This window comes from Diadema antillarum, unplaced genomic scaffold (assembly GCF_040938485.1).
Source record: "Diadema antillarum isolate AM-2024a unplaced genomic scaffold, OU_Dant_1.0 scf00000141, whole genome shotgun sequence".
In the NCBI taxonomy this organism is placed as follows: domain Eukaryota; kingdom Metazoa; phylum Echinodermata; class Echinoidea; order Diadematoida; family Diadematidae; genus Diadema; species Diadema antillarum.
In genome coordinates, this window is record NW_027271030.1 from 3,522,184 (window position 1) to 3,543,311 (window position 21,128).

Consider the following 21,128-nt stretch of genomic DNA (forward strand, 5'->3'; position numbering starts at 1 on the left):
GCAGAGATGAGAACTCAATACATCATACAAGGGAGCTTATCATTACCACGGACCTGGAACGATTTCGGTCTAGCGTGAGTGTCTATCATGATTTGCTCACTCGAGCGAGACCAAGGGCATGATACTAGTATTATACATTGTAGTCTGAAAAGATCAGTTTATTCCTTTGCTAAACAATAAAAGGAACACGCAGGCATACATTGTGATCATTTTGTTAGGGAAATTTGTGTTCGCAAAATGGAGCCTATAGATAGGGAATAACGAAACTTATTTATTTTTGGAGTAAAGAACCTTTGAAATAACGAAGATTACCCGATTCTTATGAAGCGCACTTCATAATCATGGAGAACAGGGAGGCTTTTTTTTTTTTTTTTTTTTTCTCAGCCTCTGGCCGGGGTAGGGGGTGGAAGTAATACTGTCTCCCAACACATACAGTAACACAACTACATACTACTACTTGGCTAGGAGTTCAACCCCTTTCGCCACACAATACATAAAAAAACAACAACAGAGAGTTTCATTTTTCACGGGCTCTGGTAATTTTTGTGTTTGTTTGTTTGTTTGTTGTTGTTGTTTTTTTTTGGGGGGGTGTTATATTTTGTTTTTGTTTGTGTGTATTGGACTTTGAACATTCCGTGCTTGTGATCAGCGCTATACATGAACGCTAGAACAACAGACAATAGAAACATACCGAACCGATGCTGGCTACAGGCAAGAGTGCAGCATCCTCCCTCTGATACGATGGTATTTCAATGCGATTCCACTGTTGTATAGCAGTTTTGGGTCCCTGACATAAACCGCGCATTTTTGATCAGGGCAGTTTACTTTCACAGCCACATCACGTCGCCTTCATCGCCTTAAAACAAATAGAAAATGAAAACACGTTTGTTTCTACTACTGGGGCTGGGAGTCGTGGGCAGCTGTGGGTTGAACCAGCCGGACGCAGCGGGTTCCCCAGAAGCCTGGAAGTCTCGTATCACTGCAGTGCTTTTCCAAGGCCTGTGCCTATTTCTGGGCTTTGGAATCATGTGCATCTATATACTCTACCAGCCCGTCCCAGCCGGTTTTCCAGAACCCTGGAAATATCGTATGTGTACCGTGCTCTTCCGATGGTTTAGACGAAAGGTAGGTCTTAAGCCCCTTTTACACTTTCACGGATTGCTACACGGATGACCACGGATCGTCATCCGTGGTGTTCCGGCATGCAAAATATAAATTTTCCTCTCAGTGCCGGTGTGAATACGATCCCAACTGGGTGTCTACACGGACAAGTACGGAGGCTACACGGACAAGTACGGTGCCTACACGGACAAACAAGGAATGAACGCGGACCACAGTGGAAACGATACGGAGCTAACACGGATATCAAGGAAGGACACGGATGCAACTGGGTCACTTCGCGGTCCTTACACGGATATTACTTTTGCTTTTGCTTTTGATACTTTATCATTCTCAGGCGACGTACCTCCAGAGCTAAGTACAGTATGCAAGCGCACCAGAAAATCTGCAGCAGCCTACACACTTCTCTGCTTGTCGACAAGATACAGTCAAATCTCTTTGTTGCAAACTGTCATTTTCTAGAAAATCTTGACATAAACAAAGAAAAACTAAACAAAACAAATCAAAACACACAAAAAAGCATGGAGGTGTGTGTGGGTCACTTAAGTTTCTCAGACGGCCACTATACGAACAGTATGAGGGGTTGATGGCTGTACTGATGGGGGAAGATCTGAGCAAATTTCTCTATGGACTATTTCTCTGGACTCTATGAGCTTGTATAGGCAAAATACCCTAATTTTTCATCCCGGATGGAGCCGATGCTAATACGGACGTCCCGATGTCTTCACGGATTGTCCCGGAATGAGTAGGGAGGCAACACAGAGTAGCCGATGCCTACAAGGAAGGAATACGGAGGCAACACGGAGTAGACGGTGCCAACAAGGAAGAGTTCGTATTGATTTTCATCCGTGATGTCCGGGATGAAAAATTAAGAAAGCTTGATTTTTTCCGCGGACATGCCGAACGATCAAGAATAATGACAGAAGACTTCACGGAGTCAATACAGTACGGATGATCCCGGATCGACGATCCGTGGTCATCCGTGATGCGATCCGTGAAAGTGTAAAAGGGGCTTTATGCCCCAGTCACGTAGACATCCCGGATCACCCCGGACCACCCCGGATCTGATCTGGGGGTGATGCCGTGTAGCTGCTGTGTTGGTCCGTGTATAATATGTCGTGTTTGTCCGTGTAGACGCCGCGCTCTTCCGGCCTTATCTGTGTAGCTGCCGTGTTGATACCGTGTGTACAGTCATATCAACGCTCGTCGACACTTCTTCGAGGTCGAAACAATCCCGGATCTCCCAGAAATCCCCGGATCACCGTGTAGATCGTTGAGGATCCGTGTTTATATGTGACTGGGGCCTGAAGCCTGACGTCCCAGCCACATATAAACACGGATCCTCAAGGATCTACACGGTGATCCGAGGAGATCTAGGATAGTTTCGACCGCGATAATCAACACTGCAGCTACACGGCAGCCACATAGACCATCCCGGATTGCTCTGCCAACACGGCAACCCCCGGATGACGCCGGACGGTTTTGACCTTCAAAAGTTGCCGTGTTGGCCTCACGGATGTCCCCGGATCTACACGGACATACACGGATGTCCAAGGATGTCCAAGGCGTCAACATGGATCTCTCCCCAGATCAGATCCGTGGTGGTCCGGGATGATCCGGGATGTCTATGTGACCGGGGCTTACCATAATCAAGACGAATTGCATGTCTATCACCAGGGGCTGATCAAGGAACCACAGCGAGCCCAAGCTTCTGTGCCTCTAGTGCCCTGGTTATGACCCACCATTTCCTTCTCCTTCCCTCTTTCTTGTCCATTTCGGACTTACTACCTTCCTCACTAATCTTTCTACCTACTTATCTTTTCTTCCCTTACAAGAGAGCTGCCTCGTCATTATTAATGTGCGTCCTTGTGTGTGCATGTACATATTATGTGTTTACTGTCTGTCTTTTTTTTTCTATCTGTTAGGCAAATTGTCTTTTTTTTCTTTGCAATTTGCTTTTTCCCTTTTTTATGAGGGGACTGCATACTACAAGCTCTGCTTTTTGCAGTCCCCTCAATTTCCAGCAATTTTGTTTCTGACTTTACCATAATGATATAACATTTATTTGTATCTCTGTTAATAATTAACCTGTGTCTTTATTACTTATTGTTATCTTCATCACATTGTACCGATTTCGTGACATTATCTCTATTATGCAAATATTTCATTGTATTCCTAATTATTTTGTTTGAAATGAAATAAATCAACTTAAAACATAGTCTTGAACCGTTCAGAGGGGGCGCCTACGAAATTAGGGGGGGGGCGTACGCGCCCCTCCCCAATATTTGCTTTTTATTTATTTTGTTATGACCAAAAAAAATAAATAAATAAAGCGGAGGGGGAGAGGGGGGACCTGTCCGGCCAACCTAGATCTGTCACTGATTACGTAATGCTTCTTTACCTGTTTTTCTGACATCACTTTTGCCTGTCATTATTGACGTACAGAAATAATGAAAGGTATATAAACATAATATAATTATATAATTCGGGGTTAAAGTGTGTATCATTACTTAATATCTTAATAGACAACATGGCATTTAAGAGGAGATGTATCATATCAATCATCCACCTTAAGCTTCAATGTTAATTCTTCATGTCGTAGATCTTCATAAAACTGTTCCTGAGACATCGCCAGCGTCCTTCGGAGCTTCAAATCCTGAAAGAGACGATGAAATCGATGCTCAACGACACGCCGGAGCCACAGGAAGAGGTTCCTGGGTCAAACATCAGGTCTCGTCTGACGTCATTCGGAGGTGTGAAAGTCAGAGTGTATGAGCCGAAGAATAGGGACCCGGAAGCAACTCTGCCAGCTTTGCTTTATCTCCATGGGGGCGGCCTCACGATAGGACACATAGGTACGGGACCGTACAGTCCTTGATCAATAAACTCTCTACCAATGGTGAACGGTTATGTTACATTTGTTACGTTCTGCGTTTACGGAAAAAAAACATAGAAAGATACCCATTTCATAGCCAGCAGCAATCGTTAACTCACATGGTCATCATCTGCATCATTTTCTGGAAATTCCAATTATTTATGCATATTTTTTTCGTTCACTCTGCAGATATGTGCGATGGAGACCTGCGCATGCTCAGTGAACGTCTTGGAGTAGCCGCAGTGGCTGTGTCGTGAGTTTCTTACGAGTTTCTTATTTTAGCCAAGTGTTTCAATTCATCAATGGCTTATAATACATATTTCATGCATAAAATAATGTGTGTGGGTTTCGCAATGACACAAAGACAGTCACACACGCACACACATGCATTATACTCATAGGTTATATAAGACACGCAAGTGAATATAATATGCACTGTAACATCAAAATCAACGGTCTAGGTCACTGTGGAAGTCTTTCAGAGCTAAGATTTGTTTCTTGTACATTTACTATGGTTTTAACATTGTACACATGGGGCAGAAAAAAACAAACAGACCTGTGCTCTGCGTTGAAGGGACAGACACGATTTTATTGTTCTGTCTCCTGCCCCCTCTGTGACCACTGATGTTTGATTTTGAAAGAATAACTCGTAATGCAACTTTCGAAGAGCAACCCGGTTAGACGAAACTTGTTACGCACGTGTCCTATGCCAAGTCCAGAGGAGTCCGTTGAGCGCCTGGTAGTCCGTTGAGGGCCATTTGATCGCGCTGGGCTCGCTTCTCTCGCCCGTCATAGCCATCATAACAGTGAGAGGGCCTTGACAAAACGGGATAGGATCTAGAAAGGTAGAAAGCACAGTGAGAAAGGCACTTCGATCTGAACACAGCGAATGTAAAGCCCAGCAGTTTCCAGAAGCTATCTGTATACAAATGACGCACAGGTCTGAGTGCGTCAGTCGGAATTGTGTGCATTAGGTAACTACGGAATGCTTAACCCAGGAAGGCGAAGCCGAGTGGGTTTAGGCTAAATTCCATAGATACCGCATGCACACTTTAAATTCCGACTGACGCAAGAAAAGACATGTGTGTAATCTGTTTTATAGAATGGGTGATTTTCTTGCCAGAAACCCATTTTTCTATCGTGTTACCCGTTGAAAAATTCAATGGATGCATTTCCTTTTGGATTGCCAAAAACGAGAGCCCGAAAAAGATGCATCAGTTTTTACTGGACGCATCGTTTTTCTTCAGAAGCAAGCATCCAGTAAAAATTATAGAATGGGTAGCGAGAACCCTGCGATCTCATTGGTCGAGAGAGCGATGTGTTGATTTTTACTGGCCGCACGCTGAGTCAGAATGGTAAACATGTTATCGCGCACTTATAGCAAGAGTACGCGTACTTGTAACAAAGGTTCGCGCACGAAGGAAGCGTTCGCGCACTCAGTACGAGACGCCTATTGGCTAAAACAACCATGCATCAGTATACAAAAATGACGCACAGGTCCGAGTGCGTCAGTCGGAATTGTGTGCATAAAGCCCCCGTCACACTAGAGCGTATCGAGCGAACGAATGTCCAGCGGATCCGAAAATTTGGAGATACGCTCACATCCGTTGCTCGTCGTTCGTGACCCGCTTGACGTTCGCTGTATCCGCTAGCTGTTCGCAGAGATTCGCAGAGATCCGCCGGAGCCAAATTTCGATTTTGGACATGTCTAAAATCTTGAGCGGATGACGAACGGAATGACAATCCGCTCTGTGTTCGCTTAGCATCCGCTGATCGAAAGTTTTGGTCGCTCTGCATTCGTTTCTTGTTCGTCCGCCGTTCGTCCAAATTCGCTCAGCAAATTTCAACAGCAACGCACGTTAAATAAACGTAGCAGAAAAAAATAGATATTCATAGCACACATAATAATAATAATGATAATAATAACAAAAATAAAAAAGGTCTTATTTACCCAGCGTAGCCTCTTCAGTGTTACCACTGCTCTACCAGAGGGCCCTGCTATTGTTATTAAATTAAATTCAACTTTTGTTGTATCTTTCACTGATGGGGTGGAACACCCTCGTCAGCCAAAGGCTGATTTTCAGAGGGGTCAACACATACAGGTTAAAAATACAAATATTATACATAAAGTGTGACAAGGATATACATCACATAATTCAAAGAGCACGAAACAAGGTATAAGCACCATGATAGCTTGTGTCAGACAGAAAAGAAGAAAAAGGAAAGAAAAAAAATTATCGACAAGGCCTTAGATTACAACATTAAAAAAATACGGGCATTTGACACTGAATTTCAAATATAGACAAGGGACTGAAGAAATTATTACCCTAGCGTTGCCAGGTATCCATTTACACCTGGGTCGATATCGTAGGTAAAAAAATCTTGCCCAAGGATGTAAGGAGTGGGCGGTAATCGAACCCGGGTCCTCTAATCGGAAGTCGGGACTCGGGAGTCTTATCCACTATGGCACACCCCCTACACCCCCTACATGACATTATTATACGTATGTAAATGGTAGGTAATAATTGCGTTGGCAGTGCTTATATCGACTACATTATTCTAAGCAGCTGCTATAAAAGTCAACCTGTGGTAAATTGGAATCTCTGCATGGAAATTTGGAATTGTGAAAGTTCGACTCCAGTTGGAGGCACCAGACGCAATGAAGGATGTTGGACTACCAATATCATGCGTCAACGTGATCATCAGAAAGGAAGTGCAGTTTTATCGGAAAATCTTGAGGACTGTCGAGGGTAGTGACATCAGGGGGTGTTTAATCAACGTTTGTCGGCGCTGACAACTTGAATCACCATAGTAACAGTCAGTGACCAGAGCATCTCAGCCAATAAAACCAAGGATTTTGCTGAGATTGGTCAGCACCGACACTTTGTCTTGTCGGCCCTGACAAGCGTTTATGAAACACCCCCCAGGAGTACTAGTACTTGGTGATGACTCCTGCTTCCTTCTTTTGGGGGCCATTTTCAGAGTAACAACATTATTTGACACTGTCACTGATCAAAATGATTTGGTGATGTGTGTGTCAGCCGAGATCCGTCACGTGATCGCTGCAGTGTCGCTCTGCATATGTTGGGCATTCGCTGCTTATTCGCTTTGTCCGCTCAGATTTCGTTGGATGGACTGTACGCATTCGCTTTCATTCGTTACTTTATCCGCTCGTAACACGGTGAGCGTATGCTCATCATTCGTTAGGCGACCGTTCAAAAATAACATTTTGCTTGCGAATTCGAGCGGATTTGTGCGTATCTGGACTTAGCCAAATTTTGCCCATCCGCTAGGCATTTGCTGATTTATACGCTGTAGTGTGACGGGGCCTTAAGGTAACTATTGAATGCTTAAACCACGAGGCGAAGCCCAGAGGGTTTAGGCTAACTTCCATAGTTACCGCATGCACACTATATTCCGGCTGACGCACGAAAAGACATGTGCGTTATCTGATTTATAGAATGGGTAATTTTCTTGCCAAAAACCCATTTTTCTATCGTGTTACCCGATGACAAAATTACTGGATATGTCTGTGAATGTTCTCAGTCATCCAGGTAAAGTATCACATGAACAATATCGGTAAATCTAGTCAACTGGACTTACTTGTAGTTTGGAGTAGCGACGTTTCGCGTCCGCTCCGGGACGCTTCATCAGGCCGACTGATCTTTGGCGGCAATTGGTTGTTGACCCGTAACAGGGTCGGGGAATTTCGGAAAGCGCCGAGGAAGAGAGAGCAAAGGAGGAAAAACTCGCTTTTCTGGATTGCCTGGTCAATATTCAGAGTGACGGTACGCTACACACATCAGTCTATAGGAAAGAAACACACACGGATCAGTACCTTTCCTTTGATTCGCATCACCCCCTGGTCCACAAGCTAGGGGTAATCAAAACCCTACTCCACCGGGCAGATATCATCTGTTCTGATGAGGACACGAAAATCAAGGAAAACAGGCACGTTAAAGAGGCACTCAGCGCATGTGGATACAGCGGTTGGACATTCGAGAAGGCAGTTCATAAATCCAAACCAAGACACAAGGACAAACCGAACCAAAGCAAGACAACGACAGAGGTACAACGTGACGGTTCCCTATGTTTCCGGACTTTCAGAGAAAATCCGTAGAATCTTCAGCAAACATCATATTCCTGTCTCTTTCAAACCTACCAACACACTGAGACAGAAGTTAGTCCATCCTAAGGACAAGACCCTGAAGGACCAACAAAACAACGTGGTCTATGCTATCCAATGCAAGGATGATAAATGTGATGAGCTATACATAGGAGAGACAAAGCAGACCTTGGCCAAACATATGTACCAGCACAGACGAGCTAGCTCGTCTGGATGTGGAGACTCTGCCGTATACTCCCATCTGAACAGCAGTAACCACACCTTTGACAACAAGGACGTAGTCATCTTAGATCGCGAGACACGGTGGTTCGAGAGGGGAGTAAAAGAGTCCATCTACGTTAAAAGGGAGGAGCCATCCCTAAACCGAGGAGGGGGCCTGAGACACAACCTAGCCGGAGCCTACAACCCGGCGGTTCGGAAGATTCCTCGGCGCTTTCCGAAATTCCCCGACCCTGTTACGGGTCAACAACCAATTGCCGCCAAAGATCAGTCGGCCTGATGAAGCGTCCCGGAGCGGACGCGAAACGTCGCTACTCCAAACTACAAGTAAGTCCAGTTGACTAGATTTACCGATATTGTTCATGAAAAATTACTGGATGCATTTCCTTTTGGCTTGCCGTAAACGAGCATGCATCAGTTTTTACTGGACGCATGGCCAGCCGTGCATTAGTTTTTACTGGACGCATGGCCAACCGTGCATCAGTAAAAACTGATGCATGGTTGTTTTAGCCAATAGGCGTCTCGTAGTGAGTACGCGAACGCTTGTTTAGTGCGCGAACCTTTGTTACAAGTGCGCGTACTCTTGCTACAAGTGCGCGATAACATGTTTACCACTGTGACTCAGCGTGCAGCCAGTACAAAATCAACACATAGCTCTCGACCAATAAGATCGCAGGATTCTCGCTACCCATTCTATAAAAGTCATTATCACATAGGCCCTATATACTTCTGTCCTCACAATGCTATCCATGCTTAACAATACACAAAATCACATTATGTCACATGTAGCTTCCTCGCATCAGAAAGTGTGTTCCATTCATTTTGTTTTATAGAATGGGTAGCGAGAATCCTGCGATCTGATTGGTCGAGAGCTGTCTGTTGATTTTTACTGGCCGCACTCGTATACGTACGCTGAGTCAAGTGGTAAACATGTTATCGCGCACTTGTAGCAAGAGTACGCGTACTTGTAACAAAGGTTTGCGCACTAAGCAAGCGTTCGCACACTCAGGTTGGCCATGCGTCCAGTAAATACTAGCCGGGTTCACACGTACACCAATTAGTGGGATACAAATCTCGAGATTTGCATCGCGATCGTCATCCCGAGTTTTTTGCACGTGTGGACAGAAAAAAACCCGAAAATTAGCGGGATAAGCATCGCGATGCTAATCCCAAGAAATCTTGCGCTGGTTCGCCAATTAGCGGGATAATTGGCCCCACGCTGGCTGGTACGTGTGAACGGTCGGGATTACAATCTCGAGTTTTTACATCCCATCATGCAATGCGCACATCGCAACAGCGAGGCCTCTGCGAAGAGGTCCTTCACCTCTTTGGAGCACAACAACAACAGCGCGCGAACCACACCACTGACGCGTAAAAGACAATGGACAAAGGTAAGTGCGCGCAGGCAGTGATAGAGAAGGGCGCTGTGTGACCCAGTTTGCAGGCTTTGCTGTTATCTCTATCGGCAATTAGCGGGATAATTCGGTACGTGTGGACGCTCGCCAAATTAGCGGGATACCGATCGCGATCCCGCTAATTTGGTACGTGTGGACGCTCGCAAAAAAACTCGGGATGAGCATCGCGATCGTCATCCCGCTAATTTGTACGTGTGAACCCGGCTACTGATGCATGGCTGGCCGTGCGTCCAGTAAAAACTGATGCATGCTCGTTTACGGCAAGCCAAAAGGAAATGCATCCAGTAATTTTGTCATCGGGTAACACGATAGAAAAATGGGTTTTTGACAAGAAAATTACCCATTCTATAGATCAGATGACGCACATGTCTTTTCGTGCGTCAGTCGGAATATAGTGTGCATGCGGTAATTATGGAATTTAGCCTAAACCCACTCGGCTTCGCCTCGTGGGTTAAGCATTCCATAGTTACCTTATGCACACAATTCCGACTGACGCACTCAGACCTGTGCGTCATTTGTATACTAATCAATCGTCTTTCTGATCCCCACTGCAGATATCGGCTAGCACCAGAGCACCCCTACCCAGCAGCCTTTGACGACGCGTTTGCAGCTACTAGATGGCTGCTCACACACCCTGAAGAGATAGGAATCGATCCACAAAGAGTAGTGGTGTCGGGAGACAGCGCTGGTGGACTTCTCACGGCGGTAGTCTCTGGAGCGATTGCAGACGACCCGTCTGTTCCAGACATCAAGCTCCAGGTCCTGTTCTATCCATGGCTGCAGAGCCTGGACCTGAACACGCCATCATACCAGAAAATGAGTTCCGAGAGCTATGGAAGACTCTTTCGTTTGGTAGAGTTGATGCCAGTTTTCATCAGCGCTGCTGTGCTTGGAAGTGCAAATCAGTCTGTCGTACATCAGATCTCAAGCAACAACCACACGTCTGCAGACTTCAAGCGCTCAGCACCTTATCGAGACTACATCAGCCATTCCCCTATCCCAAAAGACATGATACCGGAGAGCTACAAGCCTCCCAAATCTGACGACTACGGTAACGAGGAGCTTTGGGATAGTATGAAGACCGCGTTGACGTCTTGGAAACTTGTGCCCCTAATGCGCGATGACTTGTCCAAATTGCCCAGGGCTTTTGTCGCAACATGTGGCTATGATGTATTACGAGATGATGGGATAATGTATGTAAAAAGACTAGAAAAAGCTGGGGTTCCCGTAGAGTGGGTAAATTATGAGACTGCTTTTCACGGTATCCCACGGTTTGGACCACTATCGTTCGAAATAGGGCGAAAGATGTACGATGATTCCATTGCATTTATCAAGAAATATCTGTGAGGAATAGCCACGTACGTTGACCAATGTTCTATGACCCAAATGGTAGAGTATATACTGCATAATGATAAATGTTCGGGATTCGTTGTAATTCTCGCTATCGCCAATGACGTAAAAAGTACCCGGATGTGGCTTTTTCGTCAAGATTTAGTGCACTTCGTGGGCAAGGGCATTTCCGGCGCGGGGCATATTTTGCACAGCGCTAGCGTGCGCGTACGTGTTCCTTACCTATAGCGCCGCGCCGATCACGGATACTAGTACAGTATACTAGTGTAGGCAGCTGTACCGTCCGAGCCAGCGAGTGGCCAGGCCTGTCATACTCGTACACTGTAGCTATAGCCCCCGCCGCATGCATTGCCCTAGGCGGGCTTGCATTAGCATGCACCGCCGCGCCGCACGCATACACAAGTTAAGCTAACACATACCGGTACATCGTACTGCTTGATCATGCGATCGATGTGCACATCACTGATCAGTCATCTCTGCATACGCTGAAAATATGCAGGAAAATATTCAACCACCTGGATATCGTCATGGAATGCCAATCTTTTTTTATTTGTTCTCTGTCGAAGTGTCGCGAACACAATCGGGAACGAACCGTGATCTCGAACTTATCCTGTCTCCGAAGCAGTTTCTTCCAAGCAAGTAGGTACGTACTACTAGTAAGTCGCGCGCGCCCGTACTGCGCTGTGGAGTCACCCGCAAAGTTCACCCACGCGGCCACGTTACGTCTCGTATGCCAGTAAGGGACCTATTTCTGTAGAATTTGTTCATTTATTGTCGTGCGAACAACACATGGCAGCTTCGCAGTAACAACCCATAGTCGTATTAACAGCAATTTCTTAAGAATGGAGAAATTTCAAATCATATTAAAGCTGAAATTCAAGTCGAGAAAACAGTAAGTACACGTACAACACAGTCGGTTGTGTGTGTATAGCATTGAATAACATTAGTCACGTATGACGCGCGTGCGATCGGAAGTGACTTTGCTACCGGACTATCCCATAATGCACCGTAAATGACGCTTAAATCAACATCCGGGTACTTTTTACGTCATTGGCGATAGCAAGAATTAGTATAACATTTGCAACTGGAAATTCTTTTGATGCATGTAAGTCATAATATGTATTCCTAATTGAGCAAGACACTTCGACTCAGTCTGGAAACAATGTGGTCTTTTTTTTTAATTTGATTTTGTGTTTACCGGTTTAATACATGTATCAATAGATGTAGATCTCTATGGTGAGTTTATGCTCTTTCATCGTGCATTGATTAGATGTAAAGCAAATATGTGTAACTTGTGACACTAACTAAGTTACATCACGTCAATTCCGACTGTCTGTAATGTAATTTTTTGCTATCGATTTTCAACAATGCTGTAATCGCACGTTATCAATTTTACGATATTGTATAGACTTGATCGTGCATCAAAGTTTCGTGCAGCATTTGTATATTTTCAGTTTGATGCAACACATGCACTGATTTTAATGGATATATTTGGCCATGAAGGAGACAAAGAAGGTGTATACTACATGCTTCGGAAGGTGGAAGGGGAACTACATAGTAATGTATACTTCTTTTGTGGGCTTAAGAAAAGTATAGTACATGTAATACGTACTTGGATATAGACAGCAGAGAAAGGAGAGGAGGAAATGTACCAAACAACAAACGAGCGGTTTTAGTTTATAGATGAGGTGTAAGTGCTAAAGGTTCAAAGTTATGTAATATTCAATTTCTAAACTCCAGCTGATTTTGAAAGTAATTACTCTTTTTCAGTGAATGTGACGGTAAGATTAATGATCTTGAATTATACATCGATGATATCATTTATATTCAGTATTATGAGAGTCAGTTTTAGTAAAGCCTATAATGAGGGAATGGATATTTCAGCACTCATTGTGAGCAGGTTGAGAACATCTCTGTTTGTTAAAGTGTCATGTCCTTGACATGCACCTTATTGTGAGAAAAAGTAGGCCTATGATATAGGACAATGTCTGCTACACCATGTTTGTGGTAGGATTACATTTCTTTAACCCTTTCTGTACCAGGACCTTAGACCAGTGTGTACACTGGCGCTATGGGTTCTCTTTGTCAATCAGCGAGCAAAGTACACAAAGGGTTAAATAGAAGAACCACTTGTGAAATCTTTAGAGGTTGACCTTAGTCTAGAGATCTGCCAAAGTATATTCGTGCTTGTATGTAATTGATTTTAGTTCATAAACTATCATGCTTGAGATGATTGCCGTATATTTGCGCATGTATTATTATGCTATTTGGCACGGGACACTAAATAGTATACACACTGACTGATGACGTCGTTGTGTCTCTTCTGACTGAAAAAAAAAATATTTATTTGCTATCGAATCACTAAATTCATATTATGTCTGATCCTGAAGTCATATGTTTTGGTATACGGGAATTGGCGAAGCGGTAATACACGTGGTAGACCAATAATTATCTCTTTTAGATTAGCCATATTATAGTTAAATGGTTGTGGTAATTTTACTACAGTCTTGTCTTCCCTGTTTCTCATTTGAATTGGCAGGATTGTTCTTTGTGTGTTTGTTTTATGTATCTTCTGACCTGTCCCTGGTTGAGTTTATTTCGCACTGACTGTCGCTGCAAAAGAAATAAATCTTGTAAGCCCTATATTTCTTCTCGCGTGTAATTTGTTCTGTTCCATGTGTGAATCCTAACAACGTATGCAGGATTTAGAGGCTAGCCATGTCGTAACATAAGATTTTGAAATTTCTATAATTCATTCAAACAAAATTATCCCCGAAGCTAAAAATCCTGGTAGAAATAATTGATCACTATTCTGAAGTTATTTAGAATAACATCATGTTTCAGACTTCAGTGAAAGAAACATTGAATTTTCGTTGTTGTTGTTGTCTGTTTGTTTTTTCACACGATCAAGGGGAAATTATGAGGGTACGACATGGCTATAGCTGACTCATTTGCATATTCATATTCACTGTACACGAACTGTTTTGCAAAATATAGAGTAGTCTGTCGCGTGGATTGCATGCTCTTTCATTGGTTGTGTGAATTTCAAAATGCATTGACAAATCGGTGTTAGCGTATCTTTGAAGATTGTGGAATAATGTATACAGCCTAAAGGTACCTCGGGAATAACAAACCATATTTCATTATTGGAGTAACGAACCTTTGGATTAATGAAGATTACCCGATTACTTCTGAAGCGCACTTCATAATCATGAACAACATTTGACATTACTGTCTGTTACAGAGAAGCGGTTTTTTTTTCTCAACCCCCCGGGGGGGGGGGGGGGGGGGGGGGGGGGGAATTGGAGTAATTACCGTCTCCCAAGACATAGAGTAGCACAACTACTACTACTTGGCTTTTTTTTTTGGGGGGGGGGGGAGGGTATTTTGTCTGTGTGTATTGGTCTTTGAAAATTCCGCGCCTGTCATCAGCGCTATGTAAATCCTGAATCAACAGACAATAGAAACAGGCAAGAGTGGCTACAGGCAAGAGTGAATTTGTTTGGCTCTTATAAGAATCATCCCTGTGATACGATGGTATTTCAATGCGATTCCACTTTTGTATAGCAGTTTGGGTCCCTGACATAAACCGCGCGTTGATAATCAGGACAGTTGACTTTCCGATTGGGTCCCTGCCATAAACCGCGCATTGTTAATCAGGACAGTTTACCTTTACAGCTACTTCACTTCTGCATCGCTTTAAAACAGAAGGAAAATGAGAACAGGTTTGTTTCTACTACTGGTGCTGGGAGTCGTGGGCAGCTATGGGTTGAACCAGCCGGACGCAGCGGGTTCCACAGAAGCCTGGAAGTCTCGTATCGCTGCAGTGATTTTCCAATGCCTGTGCCTATTTTTGGGCTCTGGAATCATGTGCATATATTTTCTTTACCAGCCCGTCCCAGCCGGTTTTCCAGAACCCTGGAAATATTGTATGTTCACTGTGTTTTTCCGGTGGTTTAGACTCAAGGTAGGTCTAATCAAGACGAAGTGCTTGTCTATCACCAGGGACGGATCAAGCAACCCCAGCAAGCTCAAGCTCCGGTTCCTCTAGTGCCCTGGTTATGGCCCACCATTTTCTAATTTTCCTTCCCACTTTCTTGTCCCTTTCGGACTTTCTACCTTCCTCGCTACCTTTCTCACTACCTTTCTCACTAATCTTTCCACCTACTTATCTATTCTTCCCTTACAAGAGAGCTGCCTCGTCATTGTTAATGTGCGTCCTTGTTTGTGCATGTACATTGTGTGTGTTTATTGTCTGTCTTTTTTTTTCTATCTCTTGAAGGCAAATTGTCCTTTTTTATTACAATTTGATTTTTTTCCCTTTTTCATGAGGGAACTGCATACTACAAGCTCTTCTTTTTAGCGGTGCCCTCCATTTCCAGCAAAATTCTCTTGACTTTACCATAACGATATAACATTTATTTTTATCTTTGTTGCTAATTTACCTGTGTCTTTACTTTATGTTGTTATGTTCATCACATTGTTGTGCCAATTTTGTGACGTTATTACATGCGAACATTTCATTGCATACCTAATTATTTTGTTGGATATGAAATAAATCAATTTCAGCTTAAACTTAATTGAACCGTAAAGAGGGGGCGCCTACGAAATTAAGGGGGACGGCGTACGAGCCCAACCAATTTTTCCTTTTTATTTATTTTGTTAAAAAAATAAAGACGGGGTTGGGACGTGACCGGTGCCCGCCAACCTGGATCTGCCATTGATTAAAATGTTTCTTTACCTGTTTTTCTGACATCACTTTTGCCTGTCATTTGACGTGAAATAATGAAAGCTACATAAATCTGATACAATTATATAATTCGGGGTTAAAGAGTGTAGTATTATTTCATTTCATCATGGACAACATGGCGTTAAAGATCAGATGTATCACATCAATCATCCACCTTAAACTTTAATGTTAATTCTTCATGTCGTAGACTTCTATAAAACTGTTCATGAGACATCGCCAGAGTCCTTCGGAGCTTCAAATCTTGAAAGAGATGATGAAATCGATGCTCAACAACAGGCCGGAGCTCCCGGAAGAAGTTCCTGGCTCAAACATCAGGTCTCGTCTGACGTCATTCGGAGGCGTGAAAGTCAGAGTGTATGAGCCAAAGAACAGGGACCCGGAAGCAACTCTGCCAGCTTTGGTTTATCTCCATGGGGGCGGTCTCGTGACAGGACACTCAGGTCAGTGTAGGTACGGGACCGTACAGTCCTTATCATTATGTAGTCAATAAACTCTCTACCAATGATTATGTTACATTTCTTACGTTCTATCGTTGTGGAAAAAGATAGAAAGGTACCCATTTCATAGCCAGCAGCAATCGTTAAATCACATGGTCATCATCTGCATCATTTTCTGGAAATTTCTATTTATGCATATTTTTTTTTTCCGTTCACTCTGCAGATATGTGCGATGGAGACCTGCGCATGCTCAGTGAACGTCTGGGAGTAGCCGCAGTGGCTGTGTCGTGAGTTTCTTACGAGTTTCTTATTTTGCCAAATGTTCGAATTCATCAATGGCTTATAATACATATTTCATGCATAAAATAATTTGTGTGGGTTTCGCAATGACACAAAGACAGTCACACACGCACACACATGCGTACATAATGTACTCACAGGTTATATAAGACACGTAAGTGAATATGATATGCACTGTAACATCAAGATAAACGATCTAGGTCACTGTGGAAGTTTTTCAGAGCTATGATTTGTTTCCTGTACTATGGTTTTAACATTGAACACATGGGGCAGAAAAAAAAAATAGACCTGTGCTCTGCATTGAATGGACAGACACGATTTTATTGTTCTATCTCCTGCCCCCTCTGTGACCACTGCTGTTTGATTGTGAAAGAACAATGCAAGGCTGAAGCCAGGCTGACACTTGCACGATTCTGTGGCACGCATTGGCACGACTCGTGTCGTGCCAGTGCGCAAACTAATCGTAAACTGGCGTGAAGTGTGCGGAAACCCGTCGTGACTGCGTGCCATGTCGGGACGAGAATTTTGAAATGTTCAAAATTTTTGTCACGACAAAATTTCGCGACCGGGTCGTGAACTATGCGCAACACTGTTCGTGAACTCGTCGTGAACTCGTCGGGACGATGCGTGCCAGTGCGTGGCAGTGCGCGCCATGCCACGATTGTCACGAACTGCCACGAATAGTTCACGAACAGCTCACGTCGAGTTCACGAGTAGTTCACGACATTTTCACGAATTGGTGCGCGTCGCAGCGTTGCCGTGCCTTCCCGCTGACATGGTCACGTGGCACGAGCAGTTCTCGACTAGTTCACGCACTTCACGAACAGTTTGCGCATGGCATGAGCAGTTCACGACGAGTTCACGACTACTGCGCAACAGTGGCGCTCGCGTCGGTGCGGGGGTATATATAGGGCAAGAAACGCAAGAAAGTCCCCTCACCCACCCCCCCCCCCCAAAAAAAAACAAACAAACCAAAAACAAAACAAAAACAAAACAAAAACAAAAAAGAAAAAAGAAAAAAACAAACGAAATCTTTCGTTTCTTGCGTTTCTTTTCCGTTTCTCTTTCTTTTCGTTTCTCTTTTCGTTTACTTCCATTTCTTCATTTATTTTTTCTCGTTTTTTTGGTGAGTGGGGGAGGAAACTTCTTTTCTTTTATTATTCGTTTTCATTTCTCCTTTTCTTTTTCTTTTTTCCCTTTCCTTTTTCCGTTTCTTTTTTCATGTCTTTTTTTGTTTCTTTTTTTGTTTCTTTTTTTAGTTTCTTTTTCTCTTTTTCGTTTCTTTTTCTTTTTTTCTTTTGTTTGTTTTCGTTTCTCTTTCTTTTTTCGTTTCTGTTTCGCTTTTTTTGTTTCCTTTTTCGTCTCTTTTTTTTTGGAGGGGGGGGGGTGGGGGAGGGGAGTTTTGTTGTTGTTGTTTTCTTTGTCCTTTATTTTTTCGTTTCTTCTTTTTTTTTCGTTTCTCTTTAACTTTATTTTAAGGTTAAATAGAAAAACAAGCGTTTTGAAAAAAGATAACAATTTATTAACATGAAAACAGCAAACAACAAATTCAGCATGCTGTCTCTTCCACAGCAGATCCAAAAATGGCCAGGGGTTGGGGAGGCCCCCTTTTTATATGGCGTGCCCAAGTCGGCACGACACCGTCCAAATTGCGCAAACTCGTCGTGCCAATGCGGGAAGTGCGTAAACTATGCGCAAACTATGCGCAAACTATGAGTGAACTCGTCGTGCCACGACTTGCCACGACAAAATAGTGGCCAAAAGTCGTGCAAGTTTACGCACGTGTCCCATGCCAAGTCCTAAGGAGTCCGTTGAGGGTTTGGTAGTCCATTGAGGGCCATTTTGATCGCGCCATTTTGATCGCGTTATAGCCATCATAACAGTGAGAGGGCCTTGACAAAGGGATAGGATCCTGTAAGCTAGAAAGCACAGTGAGAAAACACTTCGATGTGTAAACTGTGAATGTAAAGCCCAGCAAATTCCAGAAGCTATCTGAAGTCATTATTACATAGGTCCTATATACTTCTGTCCTCACAATCCTATCCATGATTAACAATACACAAAATCACATTATAATGTCACATGTAGCTTTCTCTTATCAGAAAGTGTGTTCCATTTATTTTGTTCTAATCAATCCTATTTCTCATCCCCACTGCAGATATCGGCTAGCACCAGAGCACCCCTACCCAGCAGCCTTTGACGACGCGTTCGCAGCGACTAGATGGCTGCTCACACACCCTGAAGAGATTGGAATCGATCCTCACAGAGTAGTGGTGTCGGGAGACAGCGCTGGTGGACTTCTCACGGCGGCAGTCTCTGGAGCGATTGCAGACGACCCATCTGTTCCAGACATCAAGCTCCAGGTCCTGTTCTATCCATGGCTGCAGAGCCTGGACCTGAACACGCCATCGTACCAGAAAATGAGGTCTGAGAGCTATGGAAGAATTTTCCGTTTGGTAGAGTTGATGCCAGTTTTCATCAGCGCTGCTGTGCTTGGTAGTGCAAATCAGTCTGTTGTAGAGCAGATCTCAAGTAACAACCACACTTCTGCAGACTTCAAGCGCTCAGCACCTTATCGAGACTACATCAGCCATTCCCTTATCCCAAAAGACATGATACCGGAGAGCTACAAGCCTCCCGAATCTGACGACTTTGGTAACGAGGAGCTTTGGGATAGTATGAAGACCGCGCTGACGTCTTGGAAACTTGTGCCCCTCATGCGCAATGACTTGTCCAAATTGCCCAGGGCTTTTGTCGCAACATGTGGCTATGACGTATTGAGAGACGATGGGATAATGTATGTAAAAAGACTAGAAAAAGCTGGGGTTCCCGTAGAGTGGGTAAATTATGAGACTGCTTTTCACGGTATTCCACGGTTTGGACCACTATCGTTCGAAATAGGGCGAAAGATGTACGATGATTCCATTGCATTTATTGAGAAATATCTGTGAGGGATAGCCACGTACGTTGACCAATGTTCTATGACCCAAATGGTAGAGTATATACTGCATAATGATGAATGTTCGGGATTCGTTTTGATTAGGATAAGATTTGCAATTGGAAATTCTTTTGATACATGTAATTCATAATATGTGTTCCTAATTGAGCAAGAAACTTCGACTCATTCTGGAAACAATGTTGCCTTTTTTTCAATGTTGCGTTTACCAGTTTGATACATGTATCATGATAGACGTAGATCTCTATATATTTTGAGTTTATGCTCTTACATCGTTCATTAATTAGATAAAAAGCAAATATGTGTATTTTGTGACACTAACTAACTTACATCACGTCAATTCTGACTGTTTGAAATGTAATTATTTGCTATCAATTTTTTAACAATGCTGTAATCGCACGTTATTAATTTTACAATTTAGACTTGATCGTGCATCAGAGTTTCCTGCAGAGTTTGTATTTGTTCAGAATAGTGATCAGATACATACTCCAGTATACGAGGATTTGAGCCTCGGGCATAATTGCGTTTGAATGAAAAACTTGATATTTCAAAATTTTATGTATAAACTACAAGTTGTTACGGAGTGACATGCTCAAATTGTCATTTGCAAATGCATATTGACTGTACAAGAACTGTTTCCCCCAAAATAGCAAAACTTCAAAATATCATATATGATACTATAAGAAACTTATAAGTTTCTTATTTTCCATCCGATTTCGATCAAATTTATACCGTTGAACTCGTAGCATTTCACTCTTTCTTATCAGACTAACTTATATTTGGACTGAATTTCTAATTTAAGAACGGTATAATAATACATAAGATGTAGATAGCAGAGAAATATGAGGAGAAAATGTACCAAACAACAAACAAGGGGTGTTAGTGTATAGATGAGGTGTAAATGCTGAAGGTTCAAAGTTATATAATATTCAATTTGTATACTCCAGCTGATCTGGAAAGTAATTACTCTTTTTCCGTGAATGTGACGGTAAGATTAATGATCTTGAATTATACATCGATGATATCATTTATATCAGTATTTGAGAGTCAGTTTTAGTGAAGCCTACAATGAGGGGATGGATAATTCGGCAGTCATTGTGAGCAGGTTTGAGAACATCTCTGTTTGTTAAAGTGGCATGACCTTGACATGCACCCTATAGATCGTTAGAAAAAGTAGGCCTACGATATAGGACAATGTCTGCCACATACATGTCTGTGGTAGGATTACATTTCTTTAACCCTCTCTGTACCAGGAACTTAGACCAGTGTGTACAACGCTATGGGGTTCTCTGTGCCAATCAGCACTCAGAGCACACAAATGGTTAAATAGAAGATCCGCTCATGAAATCTTCAAAACTTGACCTTGTGGATCTCCCGAAGTATATTCTTGTATTTATGTAATTGATTTTAGTTCATATGCTGAAGTTGATAACTGTATATTTGAGCATGTATTATAATGTTATTCGACATGCTACACTATAAACACTAATGATGTGGTCGCGTCTCCTCTGACTGCAAATATTCATTTTACAGTCGAATCACTAAATTCATATACAAGTTGTATGTCTGATCTTAAAGGGA

General features: G+C 43.1%; 2 protein-coding genes across 2 annotated transcripts; both read left to right on the forward strand.

Moving 5' to 3' along the window:
- The first annotated feature begins 3,787 nt into the window (after positions 1-3,787).
- On the forward strand, positions 3,788-11,101 carry LOC139721292 (arylacetamide deacetylase-like). The gene is made up of 3 exons (XM_071632614.1): positions 3,788-3,974; positions 4,184-4,247; positions 10,309-11,101. The coding sequence occupies exons 1-3, from the start codon at positions 3,788-3,790 to the stop codon at positions 11,099-11,101; spliced, it is 1,044 nt and encodes a 347-aa protein (XP_071488715.1).
- A 5,006-nt stretch (positions 11,102-16,107) lies between these two features.
- Positions 16,108-19,542, forward strand: LOC139721293 (arylacetamide deacetylase-like). Its single transcript, XM_071632615.1, has 3 exons — positions 16,108-16,294; positions 16,515-16,578; positions 18,750-19,542. Exons 1-3 carry the CDS (start codon positions 16,108-16,110, stop codon positions 19,540-19,542), a joined length of 1,044 nt encoding a protein of 347 aa, XP_071488716.1.
- The last annotated feature ends 1,586 nt before the right edge of the window (positions 19,543-21,128 follow it).

Excerpts from the sequence above, each read along its gene's own strand:
- LOC139721292 (XM_071632614.1), top strand. The coding sequence starts at position 3,788 with ATGAAATCGATGCTCAACGACACGCCGGAGCCACAGGAAGAGGTTCCT. Across the intron at positions 3,975-4,183 it reads CCTCACGATAGGACACATAG|ATATGTGCGATGGAGACCTG; the intron begins GTACGGGACCGT and ends TTCACTCTGCAG. Across the intron at positions 4,248-10,308 it reads GTAGCCGCAGTGGCTGTGTC|ATATCGGCTAGCACCAGAGC; the intron begins GTGAGTTTCTTA and ends TCCCCACTGCAG.
- LOC139721293 (XM_071632615.1), top strand. The coding sequence starts at position 16,108 with ATGAAATCGATGCTCAACAACAGGCCGGAGCTCCCGGAAGAAGTTCCT. Across the intron at positions 16,295-16,514 it reads TCTCGTGACAGGACACTCAG|ATATGTGCGATGGAGACCTG; the intron begins GTCAGTGTAGGT and ends TTCACTCTGCAG. Across the intron at positions 16,579-18,749 it reads GTAGCCGCAGTGGCTGTGTC|ATATCGGCTAGCACCAGAGC; the intron begins GTGAGTTTCTTA and ends TCCCCACTGCAG.